Genomic DNA, 22,358 nt, shown 5'->3' with positions numbered 1-22,358 from the left:
GTTGTGAGCTTGTAGGAAGGAATAAACATTATTAACAAGAGCTTGTGACTAAATAATAACTACATTGGATCTATCGCAACACAGGTTAAAAGAACATACAAGGTGTACATACAAGGTTTCCACTCAACAGTGACGATATGCAGAACGAGAGAGGAATTTGAAATGTTTTATTTAAAGTTAATTTATACAGACTGTCTAAAAAAAATTGCTATTCTTTAGTACCATACACACTCTTAACACATTGCATGCCAGTCGCGTAGATCTACGCAAACCTATTTAAAGCCGCAGCGTGCCAGTCGCGTAGATCTACGCGAACCGCCGATTCCCATGTTAAGTGCCCCAGGTGCACTTTCCGAATTTTTTTGATCCATTTCCGTTTCCGGTTTCCGGTCGGAAACGGAATTATTCGGGTTCCGGTTTTTTCGATCGTATCCGCTTCCTGTCTGGGATCCTGTTTAAAACTCGATTTTCTCTGGTTGTTGTTTTTCTCCTCGCTGATCACTGTTTACCGTTGAACGGCTGTAGCTTCAAGATGGCGGCACGGATTTGGAAACTGTTTTCGCTGGCCGTTTCTCATGGATCCGCTGTGTGTTTAGAACCAAATGAACGCGCACTTTTAACTTATTTAGCGAGGTCTGTGGCGACATGAAAAAAACAAAAAAACAACAATAAAACGCTGGCACTGGTGAGTACATTATGAGATTAAACTCTGGCATGGAATGTGTTAAGTGTGGGAGAGTACGAAAATAACGTATTAGTCTATACAAGCTGTTAGGCACGTAACAATTTATCGTGAGATGATTAAAATCGATTCAAACTGGTGACAATTTAAATCGGTGAAATAAAACATGTATCGCGATGCAAACAGCAGAGGGCGCAATCTTGTTCACCGCCTACTATTTCTGCCCGCGGTCCATCGTCACTCACTGAACAGCCAGCTGTGCAATAATAGGCTACGTTAGGCGTCCTCTCAGACTATGAAATCTAAACATCTGCATAAAGAGGGAAATGCGCATCGCATGTAGAACTAACGCGTTTGTTTGATTGATGAATGGCCCGAACTATACCGTTTTACTGAGAGGACCCCCTCCCCCGTCTGGCGACGTTGTCAACTGTCTGATTTAAACTCTGCAGGGCACTGAGGTGCTCCAAATGAGAGATTACATAAGAATTCATTGATTTATATAAATGAAATTCGCTATATATCTGAAAAACAGTGTTGAAAGGAGTTTGACACACACACACACACACACACCCACACACACACACACCCACACACCGTGTATCCATTGTTAGGTGCTCCATTATGATGGCTGACCAGTATGACCTGCTGCCCAGAGTTATTTGATTGACCTTGGAGACCCTGGTCAGTCAGAACCGCAGGAAACGTCTGACCCTGCAAAAGAAAACATACCGTTGGTTACCATCTAAGCTCTCTCTGTCTGTGTGTGTGTGTGTGTGTGTGTGTGTGTGTGTGTGTGTGTGTGTGTGTGTGTGTGTGTGTGTGTGTGTGTGTGTGTGTGTGTGTGTGTGTGTGTGTGTGTGTATGTGTCTGTGTCTGTGTGTGCGCGTCAACATATACTTAAGTACCAAAAGTAAAAGTACTCATCGTGCACAATATCCCATTTCACATGTTTCAAAATGTATAATAATCCTTTGAAAATAGCAGATCTACAAACTCACAACGTGTCGCAAAGCAACGCGTAGTGAGTTTGTAGAGCGGCTATTTTCAGATAGCCATGGCTGAAGTGGTTAATGTATGTTTCACAAAGTAAACTGAAGTTTTCAAATAATTGCAGTGGAGTAAAAGTACAATATTTGCCTCTAGACTAGGCAGGATTTCAGAAAATGTGCTTATTTAAAGTGCTGAAGGCAAATCGTGTTAATTTATGACACACATGTTTTTTAGGGGTATTAAGGTGTGCTGAATCCAAATCTGCTGTGTGTCAAGCTCAAAAATGGCCGCTAAGCCCATTTAAAGATGGCGGCCGCCACTATGCTGTAATATATTACAAAGCATCTTTTTGACTAAACAAGGTAGAAACTTGATTTTTTTTTTTTTAATAGGTTTTCAGATTTTTTCAGGTTTTTCATTAGATATTTTGATTTGAAATCAAGTGTGAGGAAACTGCTTAAAACTCATATATTGTGAAAATTGTCATTTATTGGTGAATATTGTTCCAACCAACTTTATCCGCTCCAAAGAGAAACGACTGTCCACAATACAATTGTGTACACACACACACACACACACACACACACACACACACACACACACACACACACACACACACACACACACACACACACACACACACACACACACACACACACACACACACACACACACATAAATACCAGAATAGCGTCTGCAGTGAGTAGATGGACATTGTCATATAATCTGAGGACAGACATAGTTTCTCAGACATCAGCTTTGCTAGGAATGACATCAGGCAATGAAGATGATGAGTACACACACAATGAGTGCACAAAAACTAGACCAGGAGACCTGGATGTGCCAGACCCCTAGTGGTTAAATACTAAAGGTGACGTCGAGGTGACGTCATGCGACATCTGAATGGCTGGGTAGGAAAAGAGGGACAGACCGACCGACAAAGCCTCATGTAGGCCGACCCCCTGGGTCTGGCAAAAAGAATGGAGAAAGACGACTCTGATGAAGGCAGGATAGTTGTGTCATTGAAACAGCATGGTGTGTTTCAAGATGGTGGAGACACATTGAAAAACATGATCAACAAGGATGTAGTCACATCTGAGATTCAGGAATCTCTGCTTAATGCAGAAGAACTTGGACAAGTCGAGAAACGTCTATATGAGCCTCCAGATAGTGACCAGCACTTGGCTCTGAAATCACCTATTCGAAAGAATAAGGCCAAGACATTTGCCTCTTTATATGAAGTTGAGCAACTTTCCAAGGGCAAGCAAAACACTATCAAAGTGGATAGGAACATTCTACAAAGGCTCATTACAGCTTACAGAGCAGGGCGCCAGGTAAACCTTGAAAACATCCTTACACATGAACTCATGACCATCCCACTATCTTTGGCGACAACTTATGGTAGTCTACATTCCACAAACAAATCTGTGCTAGTAAACATACTGACAGAACAAGTCCAAACCCCTGCAAAAGTTACACTTGATGATTCCAGCTGCCTGCTCATTGATGGCCAAGCACTCGTGATGGCACTAGGAAAGCAACCTGGCATTAGAACATTTGGTGAATATGCCAACATGTTTGCTGGAGCTGTTCTTAAAATGGGAGAAAACTGCCAGAGGATTGATGTAGTCTTTGACAGGTATCAAGAGCTAACGATCAAAGCAGGCACAAGGATTAAACGCAAGCAGCGCCACCGACCAATACGTCGTAAAATAGAGAACGAGTCCGTTCCTCTTCCACCAGACTGGTCTAGCTTCATGGCACTTGAGGAAAATAAAGCAGACCTTGCTCTATTGCTTTCAAACCATCTGATTAAACACAGCCCAAATAATCTAACCATCATTGTATCAGGGGGGTTTGCCGAAGTGACCACTGTCAAGTCATCGGATCCAGATCTTGAAGTCTCTCTTCCAGTACATGAAATTCGCACGTTGCTTTCTGCTGATCAAGTTGACACACTACTTGCCTTCCATGCTGTCACTGGCTGTGACAGCGTGTCTCAGTTCAGTGGCCACAGTAAAAAAACAGCCCTGCAGGTGTTCCAGCAACATCACACAGATCTCATTGGGCTTGGAAAAGGCCCTCTCACAGTAGACATAGCGAGGTCAACAGAGAAATTCATCTGTAAGATATACGGTGTGCCTGAAGTTGATACATGCAATGAAGCAAGAGTCAAGTTGTTTTGTATAGGTCGTGCACAAGAGACTCTGCCACCAACCTCAGATGCAGCAAAGTTTCACATCATGCGTTCCCACTATCAAGCTCTTGTCTGGAACCAAGCTCACTTGCCACATCCTGATCTTCCTCCAGTGACCGAAATGGGATGGATGCACCTGAATGGTCAGTTGGTGCCACGGCTGCTTTCTCTGCCACCTATGCCAAAAGCATGCAGGGAGATCACGTCATGCAGTTGCACAAAGGGATGTCTCAGCCAACGCTGTGGCTGCAGGAAAGTACGTATGGAGTGCATTGAAGCGTGTAATTGCAAGAAACTTGGCAACACCTGCCAGAACACTGAGGATGACTGGGACTAAGTCCATGTGTCTGCTGCCTGCAAATACAAGTCAGAAACACAAATTAAGGCAATTGTACATCTTAAAGCAATTATTCATTAACAACCCAAAAAAAAGGAAAAGAAAAAAACATTATTCATTACCAAAGAGGCCAATTTTCACAATATAAATTATATAAAAGTGGTTCCTTCACAATTGATCTTATATCAGAATATTTCATTGTATTCCCCATATATGTAAACATAAAAAAGCACATTTCAGTCTATTTTCTACCTTGTTTAATCAAACATATAGTGTTTTATTATGTTTCAGCATAGTGGTGGCCGCCATCTTTAAATGGTCCATTTTGAGGGCTTAGCGGCCATTTTTGAGCTTGACACACAGCAGATTTGGATTCAGCACACCTTAATACCCCTAAAAAACATGTGTGTCATAAATTAACACGATTTGCCTTCGGGGTTAAGATTTTTGGAAAACTGACCTAGTCTACTCTGAGATGTAGTGGAGTAGAAGTAAAAGTATTGGAAATTGGAAATACTCCAGTAAAGTACAAATACCTCAAAATTGTACTTACGTACGTTACTTGAGTACATGTACTTAGTTACTTTCCACCACTGCCCACAAGTATAGTAAAAAAAAAATGACATTGTGAGGACCATCTTCCTAGTCCTATTTCGTCCGGGCTGGTATGACCGACTTTAAGGGATTAAAGAAGACTTTTAGAGTAAGCCTGACAATTAAGACAATATTCAGGTTAGGATTAGGCATTTAGAGCTGAAGTTTCAGAGTCAGGGTTAGACAGTGCTTCATTTGTAAATGATTAGGTTACGGAGCTCATGAACCCGACCCAAAATTGTTTTTTGCTTTAACCATAAAATACCCCCAGAAAGCTATAGGCCAAATAACAGCATGGGTCACTGTTTCAACATCAAGTAATGCATTTAATAATCAGAGCATTAAAATAAGAATGTAGCAACAGAAGAGCGCTATTATTTATGAACGATTCTGACAAAAAAAGCTCTCTCTCTTTTCAACTACGCATGCCTTCTTCACGTCCCTTGTTTCTCTTCTGACTGTTAGGATTGCTAGAGAACTCTTGAATTCTTGTTTTAAAAGTTAGGAGCGCCTAGGAGTGCCATTTCCCCCAAGTAGCTGCTGAAAAGCAACCCACATGGCAGGTTCTCTTTTAAAACTACTCACTCACTCACTTTTGTCAAGCACAAAGACACAGATAAACGCACTGCGCCAAGCTGGGTTATCAACACAGACAGACTAGACTAGAGATGACATCGGCGAGGAGGACTGATCAACTCGTCAATTCACTCCCGTGAAGTTTTCCCTCTCTCTCTCTTGGGTTATGAGGATAACTCAATTCCACATGGCCTCTCATCAAGTTGTACACATTGACAACTGTTTTGACATAAAGGGGATCTCTCTGCAACTAGCCTAGTGAGGTAGGAGTCCAACCGGCTCACGGGCGCACACATTTTTCTTTGTTGTCTCCGCCAGGCCGAAAGGCATGGCGAGAGAGTATGTTTTACCCCCTGTCTGTCCGTCCGTCCGTCGTCCTGTCCGTGTGTTACCAGCTAATCTCCGGCACCGTTGGCCCGCTCGCTGTGGAACTGTGCTCACACACTCCCTCGATACCAAATCAGAACCTCTGCCCCAAATTTTTCACATGGGCCTGTTATAGCGCCCCCAGGAGGCCGATTTGTGCAAAACCCATTTACTCCTACAGATTTTATCCAAACGTCATGCAAATCGGTACACAGTATCTCTATAGTCATGTGATCAACCCGGATCTGTCCGATTTCCCATATTCCACCCTGATTGGCTAAGGTTGGCTTCCAAAGTTTGCAGGATTGGTCTGTTTTGAACAAAATGCCTCAAATCATGAACGCAGCTTGCAATTTCCGTGAAATGTCACACGCATATTCCCACTAGGCCGAGGAAGAAATGCCACCCATTTCACATTGGCCTGTTATAGCGCCACCAGCAGGTCTAATTTAGCTAAACACATTTTTTTTGAACAAAATGCCACAAATCATGAATGCAGTGTCCGATTGCTTTGAAAGGCCTAAGAAGAAATGGCACCCTTTCCACATTGGCCTATTATAGCGCCACCAGGAGGCCACAATAACGTACCTGACCTGGAGGAGACCTGTGCTCCGAGGAGCACTTTTTCTAGTTTTGAAATGTTTTTTATCCAAGATTTTGTAACCCATTTTTCACCCAGTGCCAATTGCCAAAGCTTGTAATCCTGGGCGCTACTCTCCCACTGCCAGCCTGGGGAGAGCCCCGAACTGAGCTCATGCTTCCTTCAATGCATGAGGAGTTAGCAGACCGCTTCTGATCACCTGACAGGGGGGAGTTTCCCCGGTAGGACGTAGCGCGTGGAAGGAACACGTTATTCCAACCAGTTCCTTTCCCCTCCATCAGGCGCCCCGGCTGACCAGGGGGAGGCAGTATAGAGACCAGGTTTTTTGTGAGGGTACCTACGCTAGGGGGACACGGGGAGAGCATGCAAACTCCACACAGAGAGGCCCTTTCGCCAACCCCACTTGGGTTATGGGCACAGAGGAGAGAACACGCCCACAGCGTCCCCGGCGGGAATCGAACCCAGGACCTTCAAGCTGTGAGGCGACAGCGCTACCGACTGCACCACCACACACATTTTTCTAACAGTGAATACTATTGTGAAGATCTACGAACCCAGCTCATTTTCATTTCATCCACGGCCCTTTTCCATTGTGGAAAGGGACATTGAGGGGAAAATGCTGAATTAGTAATAAATAGCCTAAATAAAAACACAAGGCATTTTCCGGAGCCGAGCTCCGGCCAGCTCAGACACAAATTAAGCCCTGGGGTTAGAGAGCTATACCTGATTTATACTTAGTTGCACGTTGGTGTGCAATTGTTCTGCTATTATTTGACTATTTTCAGTGCCATCCTAAAATGTTTGTCCTCAATAGTATAGTTAGTAATCCAACCTGTGCGTGTGTGCGTGCGTGCGCGCGCGTGTGTGTGTGTGTGTGTGTGTGTGTGTGTGTGTGTGTGCGTGCAAGTATGCGTGTGCGTGTAAGTGTATGAGATGTGTCAAGTACCTGTGCATTGAGGTTGAGTGTCACACCATCCAGCATCCCCTGTGCGTCCGCCAGGGTTAAAGTCACAGTGCCGTCACTGGCCACGCCCCCCGGTGACATCACCAGGCTCTGGGACATGACCGAATGTGACAGACTGGTGCTGGACGGCAGGCTGGTTACTGGGGTTGGGGGGGGGGGACAAACAAAAAGCACAATCAGAATCAGCTTTATTGTCAATTTGTCACAGGTTAACAGGTGTAAAGAAGTGGGTGAAATATTTTTTTTGTTGTGCACGCTCCGTCATTTTGAAGTAAGAAAAGAAAAAAAGAAAAGAAAAGAAATGCGGGATAGAAACATGTTGAATAGATAAAAGGTAAATAAAGATACATAAATATACAGATAGCGTATGTGATAGCAGGGATTATTTACACGATGTTTGAAACATTAGAAATCATATATTACTGCAACGCACTCTTCATTGGGATTCCTGGCAAGCTTATTCAGAAGCTGCAATACATCCAGAACAGCGCTGCCAGGATCCTAATGAGAGTCCGTAAGCACGATCACATATATAACACCCATCCTGTTCTCACTGCACTGGCTCCCCGTTTCAGCCAGGATCGACTACAAGGTCCCGCTAATCACTCATACAGTAACTGCATAAACGGACATGCCTCTCCCTACCTAGAGAAACTAATTAAGCCTCCACAAACTTCCACCCGCACCCTCAGATCTGCGAGCAGATTCCTCCTCGATGTCCCTGGTACCGATCTACGCACTATGGGGTACCGGCCAGTGGAACAGCCTTCCTATCGATTTGAGATCACTGCAGACCTTAAAATAGGCCTGAAAACATTTTTATTTCGGAGGGCATTTTCGTGTTAAATTGTTGTTTAACCACATTTGTTTTTAAATCCTGCTTTTTAACCTTCTATGATTGATAGTGTTTTTTACCATATAGCACTCTGGGATTCCATGTGAATGAAAAGTGCAATACAAATAAAATGTATTATCATTATTATTATTATTATTATTATTATTATTATTATTATATGCAGGTGTACACATGTTCTTTTAGAAATCTTTTAAGCATCATTATGTACAAAAGCACATGGGGTTAGAAATCCCAAGGTCTCTTCTCTTGTCAGCGCGTCCAATGAAACTGGAGCGTTTAAGGCTCGACCGATACATCGTTCTGACCGATATATCGGCCATTGTCAATGACATCGTTATCATGCAATTATGCGGCAAATATGTCCCAATTTTAACCACTTTCAGCCTGGCACCCCTAATTTGGGCATGTCATTATAGGTGAACATTTTCAAAAGATTAAAAAATTCTGCACACTGCGACACGTTATGTTATTGTAGATATTGTAGACATTTCTGTATACGGTTTAAGTGGTTAAACTCATTTTGCTGGGGTCCCCTGGAACCCCCTCCCCAAAGGATCCCCAGACCCCACTTTATGAGGCAGTGTGTTACAGAGAGGATAGTGACATTTTTAGCCGCTTGCTTTAGCAAAGCTGCTCTATAAACAGGCCGCGATAAAGGGGCGGAGAAATGGGCGTGCACTTCCATTCATATTTATAGAGCATCGCAGTTCCCGCCCACTTCCTGGTTCCACTTCGAAATACTCAATGCATTTTTCCCATTGACATTTCCAAAAATATTTATATCAATTAATTTAAGCCTAGAATCAAACCATCCAGGGTCCTGGTGAATCATGACCATAAAACATTTTTTTCTGTGATTTATTTTATTTTATATTTAATTATATGATATACTATATTTAATAAATACCCTTTGTTTTGCCGTTTTCAAAAAAGTTTTTTCACAGAATCAATCGTTTTATGGTCATGATTCACCAGGACCCTGGATGGCTTGATTCTAGGCTTAAATTAATTGATATAAATATTTTTGGAAATGTCAATGGGAAAAATGCATTGAGTATTTTGCAGTGGAACCCGGAAGGGGCGGGAACTGCGATGCTCTATACCCCTACCCAGGAAAGGGGGCGTGGCTGTAGAAAGTGGGCGTGCCTGTAAAAAATAATCTAAAAGTTGCTCTGACTGTGGGCGTCAGGTTGCAGAGTGTGGCAGTTTGATTGACAGCCTGCATGTGGGTGCCGCCCCCTCTCAGCTCTCAGGCAGAGGACACAGAGTAGGAGAATACTTTAAATCATAATAAATTACAGAGTGCACCAAAAACAATTACGATTTTAAGTTTAAGTTTTATTTGCACCTCTAATAAAGGAAATAGCTATAGATTGAGTCTACTATTTGCAGCAGCAGCAGTCAGTCAAGCCAGATAAAATTCATAATAGAATGCACATTAAACAGTACTTTTTGCCCTAAATCCCCCAAAATTAGACTATTGCAATTGGTTTAGCTTGCAAGCTGCTGTAAATTATGACTGTCATTTGTTTCTTGTTGTCTTCATAAAGTTTGTATAGTTATTCACTGAACGGCCTCAATACCAACTTTGCCAAAAAAGTTGCCAGCCTCCAAACATCCAATCTTTTACCCAGGTACAACGGTAAGCAGTGGCAAATGTTCTTTCAAATATAAACTTTAATCAAATTAAAGTTGTTCAAATGGATGAGAACATCTTGCACTTTTTGGAGTGGACAAAATGCCAGTCAAAACATTGGTAATTGGTGGAATAGGACTCTCCAAATGTGGGATCAGACCCAGAAATCTGGCATCGGTCAGGCTCTGAGTTCTGAGTGTTCTGCCTGTTATGAGCCAGAGATGTTTTCCACTCGAGTTGAGAGGAGAAGAGTAATGAAGAGAGATGGGAGCATAAATTTGATTAAGCCCACTATGTGCCGAGCGAGCCAAAGAGAGCCAAAGCTCCCGGAGCAAGTTAGTTGGCGCGGTCAGGGCAGAAACCTTGTATGTCCAGAAATGGAGAAAAAAAAAGAACCTGTGTCAGTGTTGCCAGATTTTGCGAGAGAAATAAGCAACCAGGTCTATTAAAACAAGGCCAAAAGAAGCGACTAATAGGCCACATGAGCACTTTATAAACCTATACGCATCGGATATTTGAAAATGAAAAATCTACGAGCTCACAACGCGCTGCGATGCGACGTATTGTGAGCTACAAGCTCACAACTGAGCTTGTAGATCTGCAATTTTCGCTACTTTTGTCTGGCACTCTTGTACGTCAAAGAAGGGCATAAATCGGTAGCACTTTATATTAACTATACACTATAAAGCATTAGTTAAGCATTAGTAAATGCTTAATTCCTCATGAACTAATCATTAGTAAAGCATTATTCATACATTACTAAGCATTAGTAAACACAGTTATAAATGTTTCAACTATACACTATTGAGTATTAGTTAAGCACTAGTAAAACACTTAATTCATCATTTGTATAGCATTATACATATATTACTAAGCATTAGTAAACACAGTTATAAACCTTTCAACTATACACAATTTACAATCTAGTTAAGCATTAGTAATTACTTAATTCATCATGAATTCATCATTTATATAGCATTAATAATACATTAATAAGCGTTTGTAAACACAGTTATAAGCGTTTTATTGCCCATTGATAACCTAATCTTTAATGTGCTTAATGATTGTATTATCATACTTTGTAAATGATAGATTCACCATTTATAAATAGGTATTATATCAATTTACAAACCAGTTATTTATGAGTTGTTAATGGTTCATACGATCATTTAGAAAGTCTAAGTAAACACCATATACAAACCACTTGGATGTATATTTATGCGGACATTTGTACATGGTTAATGAGTGTGTTAATAAATGTCTTATAAACACTTATTCATACTCGATGAATGATTTATTAAGGTAGTTACTACTTGTTAGTTAAGTATTTTGCGTGAGCCCATCTAAAGTGAGGACTATCTATGCCTTATAAAGCATTTATAAATGAGATAGCGTGAGCCCATCTAAAGTGAGGACTATCTATGCCTTATAAAGCATTTATAAATGAGATAGAAGCAGTGATATAGAAAATGCCGATATTTATTGCAACAATTGAGACAGAACATTGCCCGTGCAGTGTAAAAATAAAATGAACATGCTTGTGCTGTATGAAAATAAACAAACAATATGCAATGCTATAAACATGTAAACATGGCTGATAAATTAAATAAACATTTTACTTTATGAAAAGAAACAATCTGCTATGCAATAAACATGTAAACATGGCTGATAAATTAAATAAACATTTTACTTTATGAAAAGAAACAATCTGCTATGCTACAAACATGTAAACATGGCTGAAAAATGTAAGAAACATTCTTGTACTGTATGAAAAAAAACATTCTGTTCTGCCTTCACTATGCATATAGCCACCCTTGCAGAGCTAGGCAGACAGTAAAAAAAAAAAATCTGTTTGGAGGCAAAGTCTTGTTTTGGGTTTCTTCTTTAAATTATCTTCTTTGGTTTTTCTTATTTGTAGAACAGCAATGACATGGAAAACACATTGAATGGATTTGTTAAAATGTGTACTGAATAATGTTTTCCACAGTAAATATGTTAACTTTTTAACAATGCTTTAAAAGAAATGAATTAACTTGCAAACATGAATTAAGCAGCTAAACATTCACACAGTTGCAATGATATGAAATTAACATGTACATAAACACATCCCTGATTGTGCTGGAAATAATAATATGCAAATCTCTCCCAATATGCACAAATAAATCACTTGAGTGAAAATAAAAAGACAACATTGCTCCCTATAATGGCATTACAGCATTAGCTCAGAGCAGAATAGCCTATAAGCTAAGATGACACACAACAGCCTGCATCCTAATGGCCAACAGGAGGCTAGGCCATATGACTGGTACTGATTACTAACAAACATGACGTTTTTACCACAGACAGAATACACAGTTGGGCTGTGAAAAAGGTACTAGCAGTCATGTTTCATCATTACTGAGACAATACATCACAAGGACAGTACTTACAGACACAGCTGCACATAGCTTTGCTGTATGCTAAACAGGAAGTGAATGCATACTGCAGGTGTTGCCAGATTTGGCAAAAAAAACAAGCGGCTAGGTCTTTGAAAACAAGCCCAAAAAAGCAAGCAACTAGGCTCAGTTTTACCACTTTACATCGGCAATTTGAAAATAGCAGATCAACAAGCTCACAATGTGTCTCATCAAGACCCGTTGTGAGCTTGTAGATCTGCTATTTTCAAAAAAGATTGAAAAAAAATGAAAAAATGTGGGGACCACTGGTTTAAAAAAAACATTAGAAAGCAAGCCCAATTAAGCAACTACACTTAAAAAAAAGCCCCAAATTGTTTATTATAAGCAGACATGGCAACACTGGTAAACAGGAAACTCATTGATATGGGGCTCCCCAACTCCCTACTCCCCTACCTGGCCACGCCCACAGTGGGCAGGTAGGTGGACAATGTAATAAACAATTTGGGGCTTTTTTTTAAGTGTAGTTGCTTAATTGGGCTTGCTTTCTAATGTTTTTTTTTTAAAACCAGTGGTTCCCACATTTTTTCATGGAAAGGAAAAATATTTTTTGAAAATATTTTACTTTTTTTCCCAATATTTTTTAAAATAACAGATCTACAAGCTCACAACGTGTCATGATGTGACACATTGTGTGCTTGTTGATCTGCTATTTTCAAATGGCCGATAGCTGGTAAAACTGAGCCTAGTTGCTTGCTTCTTTAGGGCTTGTTTTCAAAGACCTGGTCGCTTGTTTTTTTTGCTAAATCTGGCAACACCTGCAGTATGCATTCACTTCCTGTTTAGTATACAGCAAAGCTATGTGCAGCTGTGTCTGTAAGTACTGTCCTTTGTGATGTATTGTCTCAGTAATGATGAAACATGATTGCTAGTACCTTTTTCACAGCCCAACTGTGTATTCTGTCTGTGGTAAAAACGTCATGTTTGTTGCTAATCAGTACCAGTCAATTGGCCTAGTCTGTTAGCCTGTTAGCCATTAGGCTGCAGGCTGCTGTGTGTCATGTTAGCTTATAGGCTATTCTGCTCTGAGCTAATGCTGTAATGCCATTATAGGGAGCAATGTTGTCTTTTTATTTTCACTCAAGTGATTTATTTGTGAATATCATTTCCAGCAAAATCAGGGATGTGTTTATGTACATGTACATGTTAATTTCATATCATTGCAACTGTGTGAATGTTTAGCTGCTTAAGTCATGTTTGCAAGTTAATTCATTTCTTTAAAAGCATTGTTAAAAAGTTAAAATATTTACTGTGGAAAACATTATTCAGTACACATTTTAACAAATCCATTCTATGTGTATTTCATGTCATTGCTGTTCTACAAATAAGAAAAACCAAAGAAGATAATTTAAAGAAGAAACCCAAAACAAGCCTTTTTTTTACATTCTGATGTTAACTGTCTGCCTAGCTCTGCAAGGGTGGCTATACCCATAGTGAAGGCAGAACCCAGATTAATTTTTTCATACAGTACAAGAATGTTTATTAAAATTCAGCCATGTTTACATGTTTATAGCATAGCAGATTCTGTATGGTTTATTTTCATAAAGTACAATAATGTTTACTTAATTTATCAGCCATGTTTACATGTTTATAGCATAGCAGATTGTTTATTGTTTATTTTCATAAAGTACAATGTTTATTTAATTCATCAGCCATGTTTACATGTTTATAGCATAGCAGATTGTTTATCGTTTATTTTCATAAAGTCAAATGTTTATTTAATTTATCAGCCATGTTTACACGTTTATAGCATTGCATATTGTTTGTTTATTTTCATACAGCACAAGCATGTTAATTTTATTTTTACACTGCAAGGGCCATGTTCTGTCTCAATTGTTGCAATAAATATTGGCATTTTCTATATCACTGCTTCTATCTAATTTATAAATGCTTTATAAGACATAGATAGTCCTCACTTTAGATGGGCTCACGCCATCTCATTTATAAATGCTTTATAAGGCATAGATAGTCCTCACTTTAGATGGGCTCACGCAAAATACTTAACTAACAAGTAGTAACTACCTTAATAAATCATCCATTGAGTATGAATAAGTGTTTATAAGACATTTATTAACACACTCACTAATCATGTACAAATGTCCGCATAAATATACAACCAAGTGGTTTGTATATGGTGTTTACTTAGACTTTCTAAATGATCGTATGAACCATTAACAACTCATAAATAACTGGTTTGTAAATTGATATAATACCTATTTATAAATGTTGAATCTATCATTTACAAAGTATGAGAATACAATCATTAAGCACATTAAAGATTAGGTTATCAATGGGCAAAAAAAACGCTTAGAACTGTGTTTACAAATGCTTATTAATGTATTATTAATGCTATATAAATGATGAATTCATGATGAATAAAGTACTTACTAATGCTTAATTAATTGTAAATCGTGTTTAGTTGAAAGGTTTATAACTGTGTTTACTAATGCTTAGTAATGTATGAATAATGCTATACAAATGATGAATTAATGATGAATTAAGTTTTTTACTAGTGCTTAACTAATACTTAATAGTGTATAGTTGCAACATTTATAACTGTGTTTACTAATGCTTGGTAATGTATGAATAATGCTTTACTAATGATGAGTTCATGAGGAATTAAGCATTTACTAATGCTTAACTAATGCTTTATAGTGTATAGTTATTATAAAGTGCTACCCATTAGGGTACGGAAAAAGTTGAAGTATTGAGATACAAGGTTTCTGCCCGACAGCAACGAAATCACATCTGCTGACACTTCACGTCTCTCGTCGCAGATTTCTCGAGTGGCTGCAATTTACACCCACACTCGTCCAGCGTACAAATGTACAAGCTGGACTTGATAGAGCACCTGTGTACACACACACACACACACACACACACACACACACACACACACACACACACACACACACACACACACACACACACACACACACACACACACACACACACACACACACACACACACACACACACACAGTCGAGCAGAAGTGAAGCACGATAAATATCGGCTTGATATCAGGAATTATGACGTCATCCCGATAAATCCGATAACATTATTAATCCAATCATATCTAATATATTCAGCTGTGATCTGGATGGATTGGGAAGAGGGGCATTTGTTTGTTATTCTGTTCTGCAGACGTTCCACGACGAGGGAAAAAGTCTGCGAGCTTTAACACTTCAAATCATATAAGTCGCCTGAAACATCATCATTGCGTATGTGTGTTGAAAGCACACGCTAAAGTAGCTGCTAACACAAAGCAGAAGGCGCCGTGGCCATCACCCATCAGTGTACCTATTGGTAACATCAAGGAAGATCCCCTGTATAGTCTCGCAACAATATCGGTGCAAGCCACAAGGACCGCAACTTCACCCTTGCATCACAACGGCAAGCAACAGAAATGCTGCGGGAAAAGTTGCACAGCATAATAATAAGTTAGTCCCCACTCCTTGGGGTGTTTTTGTCCTCTGCATTTACTCATCCTACAACTACTAGGAGCAGTGAGCAGCCATTCTACGGCTCTCAGGGAGCAATTAACCGTTAAGGGTTAAGAGTCTTGCTCACGGACACACATAGTCACATTTCCGGCCTGACCTGGAGTCTAACCTGTGACAACCAGGGCCTCTGGCTGCCCAGGCTCACTAACTACTTAGCTATGGCTGCCTCAGGAGAGAGACTGTGCCACAGGTGACACAGCCAGACGAGCCACCGGCAAAGAGGAGCAGGGCAGACGGTAACAACAGCTCATTGTTGGGAATGTTTGAGGCAATCCTCGAAGAAACACCTAGGCTGCTGAACACCAGGAAAACAGCAGAGTGGATTGCGAACGTAAATCTATACTGTATATATTTTGTTTACATTAATGTTTTATGAACACAGCTTATAACTTGTGTCGTTTACCCATTCAATCCGGGAAAGCATCTGTGTCATTTTAGTTAAAAAGTACGGTAGTTAACTCTTCCAGTGCCATGCTTATTTATGGAATTTTGTGCCACAACCAAAATTTATTGTAAAAAAAAAGTGCTTAGGAGCCGAGATACAGCCTTTTTCAGTAAAAAGTTAAACAAGAAGTGAATGGAGCAGCAAATCTTCAAATCATCATATCTTGGGTTCTGAACAAAAAATATCTATAATAATAATAATAAGATTATGACGTCTTGGCGCTCAGGGCGTCAGGCCTTGTGAGGTCTTAGACGTCATGTGGCACTGAATGAGTTAATATAGCATCACAATGATTTTAAAGGTTCTATGACATTCATTTTAACTTTTTTATGTTTTTTGGGGGGTTTTATGACCTCAATTACACCCAAAAAAAATGAACTTTGAACATTCAGTGGATTTTCTGTGGTCTGTTTTTCTTTTTTATAATTAGGCTGAAAAGTTATCTGGGATTGGCCCCTTGACTTTGATCAAGTCCCTCTCCGCCCCTCCCCTCCCCTATTGGCTGTAACTAGTAACTAAAGTTTTCAAATAATTGTAGTGGAGTAAAAGTACTATATCTGCCTCGAGATGTAGTGGAGTAGAAGTAAAAGTATTGCAAATTGTAAATACTCAAGTAAAGTACAAATACCTCAAAAATGAAAATTAAAGAGTAAATGTACTTAGTTACTTTACACCACTGAGGGTTTCTGCTTAACAGCAACCACCGTACGGTATATACACACACACACTGTTACTAACCTGTCATGACATTGTTGGAGGGGCTGTGAGGTAGGAGGTGGTCGTTGGTGATGGTCAGAGTGGCGTTGGTGGTCTGCGTGTTGAGCGGCGATGCCAGCCTGATGCCGCCACTCATCTCTACACCACTAGAGGCGCTGTGCTGGGGGAGTAGATCCTGACCTAGAAGTACATAAGAATGAGGGAAGGAAAGAATGAAATGAGGAAGGTAGTGCACGCATCCGTGGCCCAGGTGCAAGACAAGTAGAAGTATCACCAAAGAAAATGGAGTCTACACACTGGTGAAGCTGAAAAAGCTCAGCTGTATATTTTTTGCGTCGTCACAACGCAATAAAAATACAGTTTTTTCAGCATCACCAGTGTGTAGACTCTTCATTATTTTACACTTTGGCTATTGAAAAATAGCAGATATACAAGCTCATAGCGCGGCACCGAGTGCCGCGCTACGAGCTTGTAGATCTGCAATTTTTTTTAAATGGTGAAAATGTGTGCAAATCTTTGAATATATTCTTTTAAGGTGAACATTTGTAACTCAAATCTTTGCTTCTGGGGGGTCCCTGGAACTAAATATTTTGAGATGGGGGTCGGCGGCCAAATACATATGATTTTGGGGGTCCTTGACATGAAAACGTTTGAGGACCACTGATAGAGAAACATACGTATTTTCAGAAAACTGATTTAGTAGAATCAGTCTCAGGTCTAAATGGTTTAAAGGGATAGTTCACCCCCAAGATGACTTTTTTTCTATCGATTAGTCACCCCATGGAGACTTGAATTCATGGATATATTTTTTTTGTCACATTCCTGAGCTATTAATTTGATGACCGGCTTTGTGTCTCCTACCGGAACCGCAGCCTACCAGTCTGCTGGTCATCAAATTATTGTCTTGATTATTGTCTTAGGAATGCGACAAAAAATAAATAAAAAAGGCTCCATGGGGTGACTAATCGATAGAAAGAAAGTGGTTTTGGGGGTGTAATATCCCTTTAAGGACAGAATGAAACCAGGAATAAATGAAGGAAAAGGTAACTTCTAGCTGGGGCAAGATACTGTAGCAGCGGCCATCTGTGGATACATCTGGCAAGATTGAGACTCGTTCCAAAGGGGGTCCAAGGTCTGTCTCTGCGGCTTTGTTGATGTTGCCCGTTACTGAGATACAGAGACTTTCATGTTTCAGCAAAACAAAACAAAACGAAAGCATGAAGGCCACGAAGGAGACAGATTTAAATCTATGAATAAATAGGCTCCGCATCCTGACAGACTGAGACAACAACATTATTTAGATTTGAGTAAAGTCGAGGCTATACACGACCCAGAGTTATGTGTGGTGACAGTTCCAGACCAGCAGACTAGGCTGGGATTTGTCTGGATTACGACTGATGTCGCAAAGAAAAGAGAGTCCGCGCCAATGTGAGATTTAAGACCAGCTGAAATGGCTTTTTTTGGGGACCGTACCATGACATATCGTTGCTTGCTGTCGGGCATAAACCTTGTTTAAAAATGTGTATGTTTAGTCATAAATGAATGCCCTAAAATTCATCATACAAGACTGTCGCACTAAAGTAGTAAAAATAGCTGATCGGCTATTTTCCACCATAAACGGGTTTGGACGTTTTCACCGACAGCGGCGATATTTGCTACTGAAACGGGGCTGGGCGTGTCTCAGCCAATCACAGCGATGGGGGTAGTGGGGGGGGGTGGGGGGGGGGGGGGGGGTGTTGAACCACCAGAGGAATGTCTTGTATCCATCTATGCAGAGGCAACCAGGATGTCACCTCCCTCCACAAAGTAAAATAATAAAATAAAGGCTGTGCGAAGTTAAAGGTTTTTTTTTCATTTTAAAACACTTCTGGGGTCAATTATAACATCTATAACATCTGGGCTTTTGTGTGCAGTTTTCGAGTTTAAAAAAAGTACATATAATGTAAAAGAAAAAGATCATCCATTATAACATCCAAAAAGTTCAGATACTCTTTCAACATTTTTCAGTTTTGTTAACAACTTATTTTCATCAAACGATGACGCTTTTAAATTATCTCCTGAATAAAACATTTTTTTCATCTGTGAACAAAACAAACTGCAATACCTTTGTCACTTTACAAATGATTGATCATTGTCATGCAATTTTATTTTAACTATTCATCATCATAGAAGGATGGGAATGACTGTATGTGAAAGCTCATCTCAAGCAATTTTCACTTCCCAGCAGTGTGTTTACTACTAGACGATGCAACATAATTATGCTAATATATTTCATGTTGAGGTTTGGCATTTCTACAACTATTGTACACCAACTATGTACATCACTACAGAAGTTTGCCCTGGTTGAATTTTTCCCTGGTCACAAATTTTTTGTGAATGACCCCTCTACCACACTGTTTCCCAAACAGTGGGTCGGGGACCAATTTTTATGGGTTGCGAGTAAATACCCCTTTTTTCGTATCTTTCAGAACATTTTTTTTTACAAAAATCATAAAAGTGTAAAAAGTAAAAAAATAAATAATAATCACAACTTCATGAATTAAATGAATTCCAACACAATAAACCTTAAAAAAAAAAAAAAAAGCGAAGCTACGCGTTGTGAGCTTGTGGATCTGCTATTTTCACTTGTTTGGGTCCCCGGGGAGACATCAAATTTCTCTTTTGGGTCAACGGGCTAAAACGTTTGCAAACCCTTTACTCTACCTGATATGGTGAGGGTGATCTCCTGGGGGTTGCCCGAGGTGTTGCTGACCCCTGCGCCTGAAGCCTGGGCCAGAGCCTGGCTGAGGGTGGAGTTGTTAATGGTCAGCGTGATCTCCTGCCCACCGGACCCTCCGGTCACCAGCCCAGAGCCGGCCAGAACATGGCTCAGGTCCTGAGAACCTGTGTGGAGACGCAGGCAGCGTGTGAGAGTGTGTTTATACCATACAGATAAAAGTATAGAGGCCACTATGGGTCCCATGCTGGAAGTGCAGATTCTAATTGTCATGTCGCCTCTAGTTAGTTAGAACTAACTAACTTAACTAACTAAAGGTGACATGTCAATTAGAATCCCACTTCCAGCATGGGCCCATAGCGGCGGCCATCTTATCCGACTCCTTTCTGAACTTGCTGTAATAATTTCCGCCCAGGCCCGGACAAGAGATTATGTTTTCGCCCGTTTGTGGGAAGCTAGAACTGGAGTAATAATTATGTTCTCTCATCCTAGTTTTAGTTAATATATATGTATACCGAGTGCCGCGCTATGAGCTTGTAGATCTGCTATTTTTGAAAAATCGTGAAAATGTGTGCAAATCTTTGAATATATATATTTTTTAAAGCGAACATTTTTAACTCAAATCTTTGCTTCTGGGGGTCCCTGGCACAAAACATTTTCAGATGGGGGTCCGCGGCCAAATGTTTATCAATTTAGGGGTCCTTGGCATGAAAAAGTTTGAGAACCACTGCTCTAGACAGCTCTACAGTAGACAGTGTCACGATAGAAAAACAAATCACTCTTCCACTCTAAATGATGTGTGAAGTGATGCCAGTCCAGACTCCCTGGAATCTCTGAACCTGTCGGTAAACAATTAGCCGCTGCACAGGTGGAACTAATATTGCTGCCCATATCAATTCTATAACAACGCCAAGGGCAGATGGTGGATGATTGTCCCATTGTTGGTGACTCAATGTCACTTACTCACTCCTGATGTTCTATAATCTATTGTATAGCCAGTGACAGCTCCTGCCCCCACTTTCCATGTGTTTTCTTTTTCAACCTTTCTACTCCCCACTTATCTCTCTCTCTCTCTCTCTCTCTCTCTCTCTCCCTCTCTCTCTCTCTCTCTCTCTCTCTCTCTCTCTCCCCTTTCCATGTCGTGACAGTTCTATTCGTCTCACTCTCCAACTGTCTTCTCCAGTCTCCATTTCCGTCTGTCTACCGCTCCCTCTCCACTGGGTTTGGATGCCGTACTGCGTCTGTGCATTAATCAGATGCTTAACGTTTCATCCGGAACTAAAATATTCAGACAGTTTCTGCTCTGTGGGGCCCATCATTACAAACACCGTTATCAGGGGTGGCAGGCTGCGAGGGCAGTGCGAGGAGGGAGAGAGAGACACCTGAAGCAGAGGCAGCGTTCACCATTTTGGCTAAAACAATCACGCACAGAAACTCTCTTTCAGTTAACTTTACTTCTGTCTGGATCGATTTCTTCACCCGCTCGGTGCTGCAGTGAAGGAGAGAGAAAATAGTCGCTTTGTTTCTCTTCCAAACGGTTTCTCTTCCGAGTTTATCACCATAAAGTTCATGATGATAAAGTTGACACTTGCCTACGCAGTCAACCAGTTGCCAGAGGATGCAACTGCACAGCTACAGGGGTCTCTCGCTTGCACAGTTGTTGTTTTTTGACGGCAATCTGAATGCGAGAGCCGATTTAATCACGTAGTTTTTGCATGGCGACTAGTATCCCAGTCAAAACTGTTAAAAAATACCCCAACTCCAGTCAAATACAATCTTAGGTTTAACCCATTAAAAACCGGGAAAGCATCTGAATAATTTCAGATTTTAGCTATATATATATAGCATATTGGTTGGCTTTTTATACACATTTTATACTGTGCTTAATATGGGTGTAAATACATTATGTTCTAGGCTAGGCTATACAAGAACAAATTAAGGAGCATAATAGAATAAATTAACTGTGAAGCTTTTGTTTTCCAACTGGATTAGTTTCAATTTGGATTAGTTACAATAATGCAAAATATACACATCTAAGGATTTAAGTAGGTATGTGTTTATTCCTGAAAACCAGTTGATAGGATTACTGTAAGCTAGGATGGTGAATGGTGTCATTTTTTTTTCAATTGATGGGGAAAAAAAGAAAGACAAATAAATCCCCCCCAAAAAAGATTCCACCAGACAATAAATAAAATAAGAATCCCTCAACTCACTCCCCTCATCAACTTCCATCAACAGCCAACTAAAGGAGATGGTTGTGTGCCTCAAGTCCCATGGCATCATCCTGGACAATAAACTGAGCTTTGATCACCATACCACAGACATCCACAAATGCTGCCAACAAAGAATAAATAAACTCTCTCGCAGACTCGCAAACTCCCCAAAAACTGCAAGTCTGCCACAACTTTGATCAAAGTTTTTTTTTTAAACATTCTATTTACGGCTGCATTTTATTGAGGTTTTCTTCTGGACAGTATTTGTACTCTTATTATTATTATTATTATTATTTATTTTTGTATTTATTGTATTCAAATGACATGCTCTCTTGAGTGCCAGAGGTTTTTAAAACAGGGTACAGCCAGTGCCAGCGTTTTTAACGATTTTTTACCTTTTCAAGTAGTCACAGAATATTTTTCTCCAGTATGATTGATCCCTTGATGGTTGCTAATCACTGAGGGTTTTCAGGTGGGAGGTCATTGTGACCTCGTTGACATTTTTTGT

At 40.2% G+C, this 22,358-nt stretch overlaps 1 protein-coding gene across 1 annotated transcript in view; it reads right to left on the bottom strand.

The window, feature by feature from the left end:
* znf236 (zinc finger protein 236) overlaps positions 1-22,358 on the bottom strand; it is a 137,778-nt gene that overhangs the window by 30,844 nt on the left and 84,576 nt on the right. Inside the window, exons 23-26 of the mRNA XM_080427403.1 lie at positions 19,625-19,804; positions 16,943-17,101; positions 7,293-7,450; positions 1,280-1,396 (exon numbers count right to left, since the gene is read on the bottom strand). Coding sequence (XP_080283529.1) covers positions 1,280-1,396; positions 7,293-7,450; positions 16,943-17,101; positions 19,625-19,804 — 614 coding nt within the window. The remainder of the gene's footprint in view (positions 1-1,279; positions 1,397-7,292; positions 7,451-16,942; positions 17,102-19,624; positions 19,805-22,358) is intronic.

This window comes from Gymnoscopelus braueri (genome assembly GCF_963280865.1).
Source record: "Gymnoscopelus braueri genome assembly, chromosome: 4".
Classification (NCBI taxonomy): domain Eukaryota; kingdom Metazoa; phylum Chordata; class Actinopteri; order Myctophiformes; family Myctophidae; genus Gymnoscopelus; species Gymnoscopelus braueri.
This window is presented reverse-complemented; position numbering and strand designations above follow the sequence as displayed.